Source organism: Pezoporus wallicus, unplaced genomic scaffold, assembly GCF_028554395.1.
Source record: "Pezoporus wallicus isolate ANWC-B61680 ecotype Strahan unplaced genomic scaffold, APGP_CSIRO_Pwel_v1 contig_227, whole genome shotgun sequence".
In the NCBI taxonomy this organism is placed as follows: domain Eukaryota; kingdom Metazoa; phylum Chordata; class Aves; order Psittaciformes; family Psittacidae; genus Pezoporus; species Pezoporus wallicus.
In genome coordinates, this window is record NW_026635704.1 from 17,188,130 (window position 1) to 17,202,001 (window position 13,872).

The 13,872-nt window shown below is 37.1% G+C and overlaps 1 protein-coding gene across 4 annotated transcripts in view; it reads left to right on the top strand.

Annotated features, from left to right (window-relative positions):
- RP1 (RP1 axonemal microtubule associated) overlaps positions 1 to 13,872 on the top strand; it is a 209,220-nt gene that overhangs the window by 170,587 nt on the left and 24,761 nt on the right. For all 4 annotated transcript variants that reach the window (XM_057397796.1, XM_057397798.1, XM_057397797.1 and 1 more), the window contains exons 46-48: positions 2,841 to 3,082; positions 5,497 to 5,620; positions 7,250 to 7,398. In XM_057397796.1, coding sequence (XP_057253779.1) covers positions 2,841 to 3,082; positions 5,497 to 5,620; positions 7,250 to 7,398 — 515 coding nt within the window. The remainder of the gene's footprint in view (positions 1 to 2,840; positions 3,083 to 5,496; positions 5,621 to 7,249; positions 7,399 to 13,872) is intronic.

The window sequence follows — 13,872 nt, forward strand, 5'->3', positions numbered from 1 at the left end:
GACTGGTCAGTCTGTTGCATCTTTCTTTGCTGATAATGTGAAAAGTGAGGGAAATCTTGCATCCTTGTTTATGCACTTTAATTAGTGTCTGAACATAGCTATGTAAAAATGTTTTCCTTCCTCTGTTTTTCATACACACATAGTCCTCAAAAATCTGAGTGCAGACTTGCTAATATTTTCCAGTCTATTATAATTAATACTCAGCTCTGTGTCTATTGAAAATCAGTTCTGCCTGGGTGTCTAACTTTAGAAAGAATATGACAAGTGAGAGAGCCTATAAGGAAAGGAGAAATAAAAGACTGATCAGCAAAGAGTACTGTACCTTCGAGGTCACAAAGTATACAGATACAAGGTACTTACTAAATGTCAAGCTGACTTTGATTTTATAATAGAATTAAAACAAATAGTAAAGATTCTTCAGGAGTCTAGTTATAAAAAGAACCCTAAAAGATGTGTAACTATGCAGGAACAATAGAGTTCAGACTGAGGTGATGAAGGTAAAATCCTAAACAAATAGAACACTTTATCTCTGTTTTCATTAAGGAACCATAACATTGGAAAGGAAAGAAAATCAAAAATTACTAAAGGGAATGAGGTTATTGGAAATCACCAAATCTGAACTGCAAATAAAATTTCAGTCAAACACTGACAACCAAGGGAACCCCAGAATACTGAAGGAACTGGGAAAAAAAAATGACAGAACTAGTAGCAAGTATTTAAAACAATTTTATGAAGACAAAAGGTGTGACTTGAAAATAGCAAAGGTAATACCTCCACCTGAAAAATACAAAGCATAATGTAGGTGCCTATAGATCTTACACTCTTCTCCCGCTCCAGCATCGGGTCTCTCCCATGGGAGACAGTCCTCCACAACTTGTCCTTCCCACGGGCTGTAGTCCTTCATGAACTGCTCCAGCATGGGTCACAAGTCCTGCAGCAAACCTGCTCCAGTGTGAGTTCATCCTTCCATGGAGCCACAAGTCCTGACAGGAGTCTGCTCGAGTGTGGGCTTCCTACAGGGACACAGCCTCCTTCAGGCATACAAACCAAATACACTCTTTTAGACTTAACTAACAAGAAGAAGATTAATGTAGCTGCTCTTAAATTGTGTCAGACAAATTTATCAATATATTTATCAGATTTACCAATATAGTTTGCATGTTATAGCAGCTTATGGTACTGTATGATCCAACAGAGGTAGTCCTTCCATTCAGTCTTCCTAGGCAGCTATACACTGATAGTTTAAAGGCTTAATATTTCAGTACTAAAGGGCTAAAAAAATCTTGGATTACACACAGGAGATATAAATTTTCATTTGACTTCCATTTTTTCATGGGTATAATGTAGTTATAATATAATTGTATTTAATGTTCATAGACATGAAAATAGTAGCTATTTATGATTATTCATAAAGTCATAACATGAATTTAATTGAGATAATTTTAAAGATGGTGAGTACCAACTTTTTACATTCACCAAGTCCTGAATTTATGGCACAGATCCTCACCTGATCTAAAGTAATAAAGTTTTATTTGCACTAGTTTATAGTAGGAGACAAAGGTTTGCCTGTTGTGGTTAAGAAGCTGGAATTTACAGGACTATAGATCTAAACTCAGAAAGTCACTGTTTCCATTACTCTAAAATATCCTACTCTACAGAATGGCTAGCTGAAATCATTAAATACATACTTTGCCCTACTTTACATAAGCAGAGCTGTTATCTTAATAAAAAAATGGTCATGCTCAATTCTACACTAGCCCAGGTGACCAAAACCGCTCTGTAGGAGTTATGATTTAAAAAATGGAATGCATGGGTTCGATAGCCCTCAGTTTTTCGTATATTTTATCAACATGAATTAAAACATGAAAACTAGATAAATCAGTGGGATTTTGTTTTGGTGGGTACAAGTTTCTGATCATGAAAACTATCTTGTTGATTGGAGGTTTAATTGAATATCTGTTCAGTATAGAGATAAAGAAGTTACTCATAAGCCTGCCTGCTATCAGTCTGCAGTCCTTAAGAGCCCTCAGGTGACCGCCAATTCATCTAGAATGTTTGAGACTAAGTGCCTCAGAACAGACCTTTAGTTTGAGCACAAGCTACTATTCTTTACATTCATTATATTCTTCAATATAATTTTGCAGATTTTGGTGTGGTTTGGGTTTTTTTAAGTAAAACTGCTGGCTTTGAGTTTTTTCTGTGTCCCTAAAGTAGGCAAATTTATGTGCTGTTATATAAGATTATTTTAAATCTCTCGGCAAACATCATTTCACAGAAGAAATAGATAATTGTGATGATCTGTGATAAAAATGTTGCATTTCAAGCACCAAACCAGTTTATCTCATCATCATCTTGCTATAGAATATATGGAGCATATTTTCCTGTTCTAACTTAAGTAGCTTCTCAAAAAGTTGAAACAAAAGCTACCCTGCCCTGACCAAAGGCAAACTTTATAACCAGTACTACCTAGTAGAAAATATGCTGCTTTTTAGTAAGAAACAAAATTTAAATCAGCAGAAGAAACATTTATGATGGGAAAAAATCAGCCAATTGGCATGACTCTTCATAAATCTCTAATATGGAACTGGCAGTCTTATCTGCATAACGCTATTGGAGTGGCCCATCTCTAAAGGGTCAGCTATCATTGCAGAAGAGCTGCTGTCCAAATCTGTTTCTCACTAAATCAGTGATAATGAGTGAACCTGTTAAGTGCAAATGCTTTAGCTCAGTGCAAAGGTGGGGATAGGTTGCACTCACTAATTCAGCCTGTTACAAATTGCTGTATTATTTTGGATATTCAGCAAATCCATAATTTTTTTTCTGCTGTTTTCTGTCAATAGGGACCTGGGATGTCCTTGTCACAACTAGTGATATTTTCTGTAGTTCCATGAATCCTAAAGTATCTCTAAGTGTATGCGGTGGAAAAGGTATCTGTACTTCAGTCATATTCCCCAAAGGATCCCTTAAAAATGGGCAGATTTATGAAACTTCAATTGAACTAAATAAGAAATTCAATACTATATACAAAGTTCGCTTAGAAATTGAAGATGCTGAAGAAGGAGAGAGTTGGTATTGCCGTGAGGTAAAAAAAATCAAAACCTGAAGAAATTACTTACTGTGTCCTTATTGTAAAATTCTCCTTTTTTCATATTCTATGGTTATTGCTTCCAGTTTCTAGTTCTGTCTGAAATGACATAATTTTTAATTTATAAGAGTAAGTGCTCCAGTAACAACAGTTGTATAATGTGGAGACTGCTCAAAACACTTAGTAGAATAGCTATAGATAACAAAAATCTTGTAAACTTAGGTGGATTTCTGGAGGGCATATATACAGATGTGCTATCATCTATAGCATATCCAGCAGTGTCTTTTCAGAACCGTACCCAGTGGCATATATTATAATATTTACATAACTCCAAATTGGCTGTTACATGTTTTGATCCAAAGCAAATAATTAAACCAGACACTAGAAATGCATTTTGATGAAAATGTCTGCCTTTTAAGTTGGCATGTGAAAAAAGAAGTGAATAGCAGAAACGACAATCTTTCTTCTGATGTCCAAGATGCTGAAGCTAAAATCTGACATTGCACTGAAATTGCTGTGGCATTTCACTATACAAAAAATATCTCTATCCTCTTATGCTGGCAAAATAAAAAGAAGTCTAAGGGAAAGAATATCTTTCTTTCAAACTGCACTCACACTTCTGTCCATTAATGTTTGTATTTTGTTCTCATTAAAAAATGGAGGAAAAAAACCAATTTTCCTGTCCATTAGCTGGTAATATTGAGTGAAGCCCCCCAATATTTAAATGGTAGTTTGGTTTTTAATTTAATCTTCATAGCCAGATGAATTAGTCATCTAAAAAATCTGTTGATAAAATGCCTCTTGGATGTTGTAGGAGACAGTGGATCACAGTAAAAAATTCAGAACAGAAACCTGACTTAAAAGCCGTGACATCTGTTAGGCTATTTTACTTCATTAGCTCAGAACAATGACTCAAAGCTGAGTTAGAAAAAAATCAACATCATTTCTATAAGTAAGGTAAAGATGCACATTTAAATTATGTAGGATTAGAAAGAGAAATGTAAATTGCTAGGGGTTTAGGAAGATATTTCCTTTGTTATTCCACAAATTCCATAGCAGGACTGACTGAATCTTTATATGAAATAACTAGGTTGGTATAAGAGGTTGTGGATAATATCAGTTATTAAAGACAAGTCAGCAGTTTGTTTTCACTGCTGATTAGAACCACAATGTTAATTTCTATGCTATTTTATTTTGCTCTTACAAGATTGCAACTCACAAAGATTTCCCCCTTCTAGTATAAGTAAATGCAGGTGCAGCTGGTTGAATTCCATATTTAAATTCAGAATTCACTTTTATAACCATAACCACAAAATAACTGTCTTAATGTTCTTGAGAAAATTGAAGTCATTATAAAAAAATGTCCAGAAAAAAATTAATTAAGATACGCTTTATTTCTGAAGCATGTAATAGCTAACATCTTTATTCTTGCTTCTTTCACTTCTTGAAAAATAAAGCACAGTAAATGAAATCTGATTTTCAAGGAACTGTTCAGGAATGTAGATGTTAGTATGAAAGGGAAATTGTATTAACATTACACTTTATTAAAAAAAACAACCAAAAAACCTTTTCAATTTGTCTCTCATAATGAAAAATAATTGGAGTGTTTTGAAGACAAAATGATGCCACTATCTCCCAATGACACTTGCTAACCAAAGATGGTTGAGCTTACTGGGTTAAGCATTTTGTCATTTTAGGGAGTTAGGTAATGAAAAATGCATGAGTGAATTCTCTAAGCCCTTTTCAAATCAGGGTTCAGAAAATATGTTTTCTATTAGTATAGCTGGTAGTATCATAGTGTAAGACACATTATTAAAATATGTTCTTATAGTAAGACTAAGCTACTTAGTATCACCCCTTTATTACTTTACATACAGCTTTTCATAGATTAAAAATATTGAATAACATACTCTATATATTCATACAATACATATGTACATATATATACATATACCATAAAGCATTCTAAATTTCTGTTTTCCAGTTTTTCCGAGAAACACTTCATTCTCTTCCTCCCATTACTTCGAATGAGAAAACATTCTGCACTGAAAAATGTTGTGGCATATTGACATTTCTCACAAGCTGAAATGGGCATATTGACTCTTCTTTTTCTTCCATATACTAGATGAATAGGTTACATAAAAGAACCTTTTTAACCATTCCAAATATTTTTCCTCTTACTGCAGTCTCTACAGCAATACTGTTGACAGCATTTTCATTATTTTTAATTGGGAAAGATATTTTTTCCTTCTCTTTTAAAAGTCTGCTTTCAAAAACATTTTTTAAAAACTTTCTCTTCTTTTTTAATATTGAGATGATGCATCATAGCTGTTTAGTAGTATGTCATTTTCTATAGTTTCCATTAGAGCACAACAGATGCTGAAGGCATTTCTTTTTTGCTCTTTGCTAAGGTAAAGCTTCAACACAGAGAAAGCAAAAGTGTTCTCGAATTTCCATTTTGTTGCAACTTTTCAGACGAAGGAGGAAGAGTGGCTGAGCTTCCAGTTCTCACACTTGGCTCTCCTTTTCCAGCAGGTTTGTCAAAAATCAGAAACGACAAAAAATTTGCTCAGTAATGATGTCTGATTTGCAGAGCAGTCCAAAGGATTTAGCAGATATTTTCTATTCATTTTAGCTAGTGATGCACGGCCAGGTCCAAACCCTCCAGTGTTTAAAAAAGAATATCTCAGACCCTGTAACTGAGCATTGTGCATTCAAGTCTGATTGGTATCAGTTTGTGACACATAAAAGAGCAAGCATACAGCCCTGAAAATATTAAAAAAGTTTTGAACAGTACTCAGAGTTCAGCTTCTTCTCAATAATATGATTTGGTTCTTTCCCAGAGGAAACAAAGGAAATACAGAGGAAATAACTCTCATAGTGTAATTTCAGATAAGAAGGAGATCCATGGCCCCTCACAACAGGTCATCTGTTTGTGTTCCTGGAATTTCAGGCATTTTTCTTCTGTGACCTAGAAGTTAAACATCATCAAATTCCTTCATGCAAGTTATGCCTTCACCACCTCAAGACTGGGTTCTTTTAGTTTGCTCTGTGTTTAAGTTTTATAACCAAAGTTAGTGACGAATGGAAGAGCTGTTATCCTAAGTGGGTATTCTGCTGTAAGAATACCATAGTCTCCTCCAAATGTTTCCCAGGAGTTAAGGGTTTAGATCAATAGTCCAACTAATCTGTGTATTCCTCGCGTTTTCTGCTGTGCTTTCAAAGCTATTCTCAAAAAAATGCACTTGGGCAGAAGCTCCCTGAATACGAATTTGAGAAGAGTAATGCTGGGGTATTCCCTGGGAAGGCTCTTTGTCTTTTAATTTTTTTAGTTTCTTTTTTTCTGGAAGAACACAGGCATTTAAATGTTTACAAATGCTGCTCCTCTGAAAAAGGAGCGTTTAACATGAGGACAGATACTGTTTTCTTTACTTTATCCTGGTATTTTTCCCTCTTTTTCAATTGAATGTTTCGGGGATGCGGCTTCTTTCTTATTCTGGGGGGCCAGATCACCAGGGTGTTATGCATTTCTCTAGGAGTACAAATGGGTACTTAACACAAACAGTCAACCAAGAAATGCTCAGCTGAAGAGTTGTAAGATGACACATCAGAGAACACACAACATTTCTGGAAATCCTCTGCTGAGGCCACTAACTGCAGCTGGTACAGTGTAGAGTGGCCATCCGCTGACTGGACCATAATCCGGAGGAAATACAAAAGTTGCTGTCTTTGTGACAGGGTTCAGCTTCATTTGAACTCCATGAGCCTCAGAGCAGAGATGTGTTTTCTGAATAATTTAGTATCATCCATCGCCCAGGAAATGTTTCATAGGACTGTTTGTTACATATTTAAATGTATACAAGTGTGCGGTTGAGTATTATTTACATGCTTTTATAACAATTTATGATGTGTTTCTTGTTCTTTCATTTTCTCTTCTGCCTGTGTTTCAGGCCCACTCACAAGCTATTTAGCTTATTACTCCTTATAATAGTGGTTCTTAGGTTTTAATTACAATGCTTCTATGTGCTTTTCTAAGCATTATAATATAGTTTAGCCCTTTGATCACAGTGGGAAGGACTAAAAATTAATAGTACTAATGTATTAAATAACACATTTTTTAACTGAGTAAGCTTTGGTAAACCTTTGATCTCTTTTTCCCAACAGTGAAAACCTATGTTCTCTATATTACTACGGGAGCATCCCATGGTTCAGAAACTGATGCTGATGTGTATATCATGCTGCAAGGCCTTTTGGGAGATACTGGCAGAAGAAAGTTCATCAGGAAAGGAGATGATAATTTTACTAAAGGAAAGGTACACTTACAATTTATGCATGATATTTTGCATGTTTAGAATCCACTCCAATTCACATGGACTTAATGGCAGTAGGACAGACTCTACAAAGCCCAGTTTGTGATGCTCTGTGATTTTAAGTACATGGGTATATCAATATCTCTATCTTATGTGGGAAATACTGGTGCTTATATAGCTGATGTTAACAATACCGACAATAAAGTTTGCTTTTAGGTTAAATTTTTGCAAATATTGGTGGTCTTCAGTGGCATGCCAGTGTTTTTCCTGTGTATTTGCTGCACAATAGAGCTAAAAAGAGGATCAATTCCCTTTAACAATTCCTTTCTTCCTGTTCTTCAGGCTAAGGCTCCTTTCCCTGGCTATTGCCTTTCCACTGCCAGTCTACCCCTCAATCTGGCTTTTGGTCTCCCTCCAGACAGTCAGCTGCTACCCTTTATAGTTTTCTTAGGTCTACCAAGATGGTTATTCCCTCACTGGGCAGGTGTGAGTCTTGCAGCTCATACACATAGACTAAGGAAAGAGCATCATAGCTGCCAGAGATGCATTTGCCTGTGACATTGTTATTATCGACTGAAATTAGAGGGAATTTAGTGTCTGAATGTGCTGTAGAAATGTGGGACAGATTTACAGCAAGATGCATGTATTTGACAAAAACCCTAATCCCTGTTGGAAGCTCTGGACAGGAGGAGTGAAATTTTCAGCTGAAAAGGTCACAGGATGTTTTAAACATGGAAAAAACAAAGTGTATTTTCTGTGGATCTTTCTTTGAAAACAAATTTGAGGATTAAAACAATTTAAGATTCTGAAAAAGAATCTGTTACAGAATATTGGAGTTGGAAATTCTGAGTTAAAGTTTAGAAGAAGAAACACCAGTGTCTTGCAACCAGAAACACTGATCATATTTTATGTTAGACGGTCCTACCTGTCTTTCTTATAGTGTGTGTACTCTTCTACCTTCCTGAAATCTCAGTGAATACACTGAATACGGTATTCTAACCTGTTCCCCTTTTGGAAATACCAATTAGTAAATTATTTCCTTCTGCTGGTGTTGGCTCACAGATGAATGAGAATTTCTCTACGGAAGCAAGCTTGCAAATCAGCTTAGATTGATAACCAAAGCAGACGCGTGATATGTAGGATTAGGAGCTCAGCTCGTAACTACCTCCAGCTTCATTAATTCAGTGGGAGTTGAAGAGGGTCATTATCTTACTGGATTTTGCCTACTTGAAATGCTTATTCATAAGAAAGGGGGGAGAGTTTAAATCTTTATTTTTAAGGGACAAAATACTTCTGTATGAGGGTACTCAGTTTGGACAAAGGCACATTTGTCTTCCCTAATGTTGTAATTCAGGTTGTGGCTTATTGATAACTGATTTAATTGGATTTTAGAGCTGCAGTTCTTTTGTCCTTATGAAGTAAAGTTAGTTTAATGTAAATTTTACTGGATTTCTCCTTAAATCAGAATTCCACAAGTGAGCAATCTGATTTCCAGACTGGTAGTTTTTAATGAAGAGGGAGCCAGGGATGCATAAACACAAGTGTTCCTGAAGAGAACAGAAATGAACTAGAAAGATTTATAACCTGAAAGGTGTTTTTATAGTATTAGTGTGGCACAGAATTTTTCTGTTTTACAGAGTAAGAGGCAGAACTAGCCTGTACCTATCTCTTCATTACTTACTTGGCATTTTATAGGAACAGTGTGCGAATGTAACACAGTATCCTTATATTTCTGAAAATAGATATCAGCATAGGAATATTTTAGGGCCCTAAAAAGAAATATCTTGTAGATAAGTAATAGAGAAACACAGAAAAGTATTGATTTTCTCCTTGTTCAGTGAAAATAATTTGGTTAATTGACAAAGCATAAATTGATACTGCAAGCGTGACTCCTGCATTTGCAGCAACATTTTGCTGATGACATGTTTTGGAAAGTTCCCAATGTTTTCTTTTCTTTACTTATATTCTCCAAAAAGACTCTCAAGTGTAGAGCATCTCTTTCTATACCAACCCAATCACATATTGTGCCAAGCACCCCTGCAGTCAGAGAGTCTGGACTTGGTGGTTTAGGGGGTTTTGGAGTATAACAGACAGAATCTGCCTTCTGAATCTTAACAGTTGTTCTGACATTTTAAAATGTGCTTTTCCTTGCAATAATTTTTCCCCTGACTATACAGTAACAGCTAGTGAACTGGAACAGTGTTTCTGTTAGAAATCACATCAAAATATGGTGTTAATCTCACAGAATGTCAGGGCTGCCACAAGCAACAGTTTAGCAATGCAGAAATACATAAAAACGTTTAAATATTCAGGGGAATTTGCAGTGGATTGGAGATATGTTTCTTTCATTTAACAGATCTTTTATTTACATGAGCTGAGTTACATGATAGTAAAAGACTGAATTAACTTATATCTGAAAGGTTGTTTTGTGTCTTTCCAAAGTCCTTACACCTGTGAAACCTTCAGAGAATTGACAGATCATAAAATCATGGAATGGTTCAGGTTGGAAGGGACGTTAAAGCTCATCTGATTCCAACCCCCCTGCCATGGGCAGGGACACCTTCCACTAGACTGGGCTGCTCAAAGCCCCATCCAACCTGGCCTTAAACACTGCCAGGGATGGGGCAGCCACAGCTTCTCTGGGCAACCTGTGCCAGTGCCTCGTCACCCTCACAGTGAAGAATTTTTTCCTTAATTAAAATTGGATTTAATCTAAATCCACCCTGTTTCAGTTTGAAGCCATTCTGCCTTGTCCTGTCACTACATGCCCTTGTAAAAAGTCTCTATCCAGATTTCTTGTCAGCCCTTAAGGTACTGGAAGTAAAAAGTCTCTATCCAGATTTCTTGTCATCCCCTTAAGGTACTGGAAGGCTGCTGTAAGGTCTCCCCAGACTCTTTTCTCCAGGCTGAACAAAGTAATGAATAAGTGATAAAGTGATGTGCATGATATTATTAATTCACTGGTAAGTTCCCTGTAGCTCACCCCATGTCTGAGAGAGCAGCTGAGCTTCTGATGATCTATTCAGACAAACGAGCGTGAGAACTAGTGCTGCGAGAACTTTATTCTTTAAAATTACTATGACACTGATGCCTTGTTTGATGTTCTCCTAAAACTGTGAGGGTAGACAAAGCAATCTTGGCGCACTTCTTACAGTTCAGCTTTCATGAAATCCTAATAGTATTTATTCATACTTCATGAGTCACTTTAGGGCTGATAAATGTTACCTGCTACAAACACTTTCTTGAACAAAGTATACTCAGTGCAGACATTCTGGAAATAACAGGGCCCGTTTTTGTGAAATCCATACAATACCTCCATATTGCTTCTGGCACCCAACATTTTTAAGCGAATAAAATTCTTCATGCTTCTTTATGTGGTCTTTTATAGACTTGCTGTGTACTCTGTCATATGGCTGTGAGTTACCCACAGATTGCCTCTTCGAAAATGGCTTTTTTTTCAGATCAATTCGACCAAAGCCAGTAAACTACAACTGAATATGTTATGACTGATATTTAAGTATTTTAATCTCGGTATGATGAGAGCGAACAGTATTTTAAGTCTTCTAAGTTACTGAAGCAGTAAAATCTCTGTGAATATTTACTTCATTCTATTAGTTGTCGAAAAGATATATCCTTTATCCTGCCCTATATTTAGACATTAACTGCTCAGGTTGGTACCATGGTAACTGCAGCACATACAAAAATTGTCAGTGGAAGGTGACTGTTGGTGTTCAATTTCAGTACTCACAGATTATGCATTGGCAATTTTAAAAAAAATTACTTCAAGAAAAAATCAATGTGTTCCAGAATATACTAAGAACGGTCAGAATGTGGGACAGTGTACTGTGAGACAGTGTACTGTGAGATAGAGTCCTGTGGCCACTAGCAGGAACTCAATATTCGTATGCAGTGTCCACATCCCATCCCATCTAGAATGCTAATGTTTTGCGACTGCAGAAAAACCTTATCTTATGGAAAGCCTATCTGACATGATTAAGTAATTGCAAAATGCCATCGATCCAATCATAGTAGTATGCTGTTGGCAAAGTTATTATAGTACAGACATGAACACTAAAATGCTCTGGTCATCATAGGATCATAGAATCATTTAGCTTGGAAAAGACCTTTAAGGTCATCAAGTCCAACTGTTAACCTAGCACTGCCAAGATCAACACAAACTATGGCCCTACATGTCTTTTAAATGCCTCCAGGGATGGGGACTCCACCACTTATTTGGGCAGCCTGTTCCAATGCTTGACAACCCTTTTGGTGAAGAGTTTTTTTTCCCAATATCAACTCTAAACTTCCCCTGGTACAACTTGAGGCCATTTCCTCTTGTCCTATTGCTTGTTACTTGGGAGAAGAGACTGACCCCCACCTCACTACAACCTCCTTTCAGGCACTTTAGAAAGTGATAAGGTGTCCCCTGAGGCTCCTTTTCTTCAGGCTGAGCAACCCCAGTTCTCTCAGCAGCTTCTCATAGGAGGTGTTGTCTGAAAACTTCCTAAGGGTGCACACAACCCCCTCATTCACATCATTTGTAAAAATAATAAACTAATTGAAAAAAGTAATTGATAAAAATATTAAACAGAACTGACCCCAAATTCCCTGGGGAGCACCACTCGGGGGCAGCTGCCAAATGGATTTAACTCCACTACTCTTTGGACTTAGCTACCCAGCTAGGTTTTTACCAAGAATCAAAAACTCTATCATTTAATGATCAATATGGTGAAGGCAGCCTCCAACCATCACATCACCCACAAGTCCTTCACTGTTCACAAACAACAGGACCAGTGGGGCACCTTCCTCATTTGGCTCCTTCACCAGCAGTGTCAGGAAGTTATTTTCCACATGCTCCAGGAACCTCCTGGACTGTTTCCTCTCTGCTGTATTGTACTTCCATTGGACATCTGGCAAGTTGAAGTCCCTATGAGAACAATGGCTAGCGATTGTGAGACTTCTCCCATCTGCTTATAGAATATTTCATCTGCATCTTCATTCTGGTTGGGTGTGCTATATCAGACTATCATCGTGATATCTGCATTGTTGGCCTTTCCCCTAATTCTTACCCATAAAAACTCAACCCTCACCATCATTAAACTCTGGACACTTGCCTTTCCCTCCTTGCCTATCCCTTGTGAAGGGGATAGCCATCGATTGCAGCACTCCAGTTGTTTGAGTTATCCCACCATGTTTCCCCAATGGCAACTGTGTCATAGTTTTCTTGCTGCACAGTGGCTTCCAGCTCCTCCTGTTTGTTGCCCATGTTGTGTGCACTGGGGTAGAAACACTTCAACTGGCCCATTGGTCTTGCCAACTCTTCATGGGGGGAAGCCCTGTTCCTACACTAATTCTAATTCTCAGGCACTTCTGTGGTTTCTAACACATCAAGAACCATTGCATCTTTGCTGCCACATGGATCTCCATCCCCTGCCTCTACTGAGATGACAGACCAAAGGACCTCACTAGCATGCTGTCTGGCATGCTGCCCTCAAGCTTATCTCTAGTGAGCCTGGTTTTATCCCTTTCCCCCTCCAAATCTAGTATAAAGCTCTTTTCATGAGCTCTGCTAACTCTGTACAAAGATCCTTTTCCACCTTTGGGACATGTGTACCACATCAGTTGCTAGCAGGCCTGGTGGTGTGTAAACTGACCCATGCTAAAAAAAAAACCAAATTCCACCAGTGATACCAGGCTCAGAGCCAGGTATTTAACTGTTGGCTATTCTTGTTTCTTCCCTCACAATTCCCTACAACTGGAAGGAAGAGGAGAGCACTCTGATCTGTTAACCAGTCATCCAAAGGCCCTGGAGTCTCTCTTGATTGCCCTCAGACTCGATGCAACTCCAGCCTAACACTGCCCAATGGATTAGAGCTGTGCAAATCATTAATTTTGGTTTCTTGACATTCTTTCAGGAAAAAAAAAAAAAGTAAAAATTTGTTGCCAAAAATTAAAAGTTGGACAAAATTAATTAACACTGAATCTAATGAGTTGAGAGAGGGTGGTTTTCTGTCTGCATAGAGCTCCAAAATAAATTACTGAAATTTCATTTCTAAAGCTGAAATACATCTCACCTGGCTTTAGTTGACTTTAGGGTACACATTTGTTCTAATGTGATGATTTGAGCTGCTTCTGCAGAAAGGGAGTGAAGTAGATGTTTCCAGGTGATTACCTTCTCTCTTTATTTGGACATTTATCTTAAAATGAAATTAATTACCCTCAGAGAGTGCCAGCTGCTTTCTCAAGATTTTACGGGGAAATTGTCTGACTATACTTAGTTTAGATAGGCAAAGTTAAGCAAGTGAATCCTATGCCACATTTATTTCATTTTTTTTTAATAAACAAGATTTTTTAAAGATAAAATACAGCTGACTTCATTAGCTTGATTTGTCAAAAATCTCAAAATAGTTATGGTAAATCCAAGACTGCATTTTTCAGCAAATGAAGTATTCAACCATTTTCCTCGATGCAGCAAGA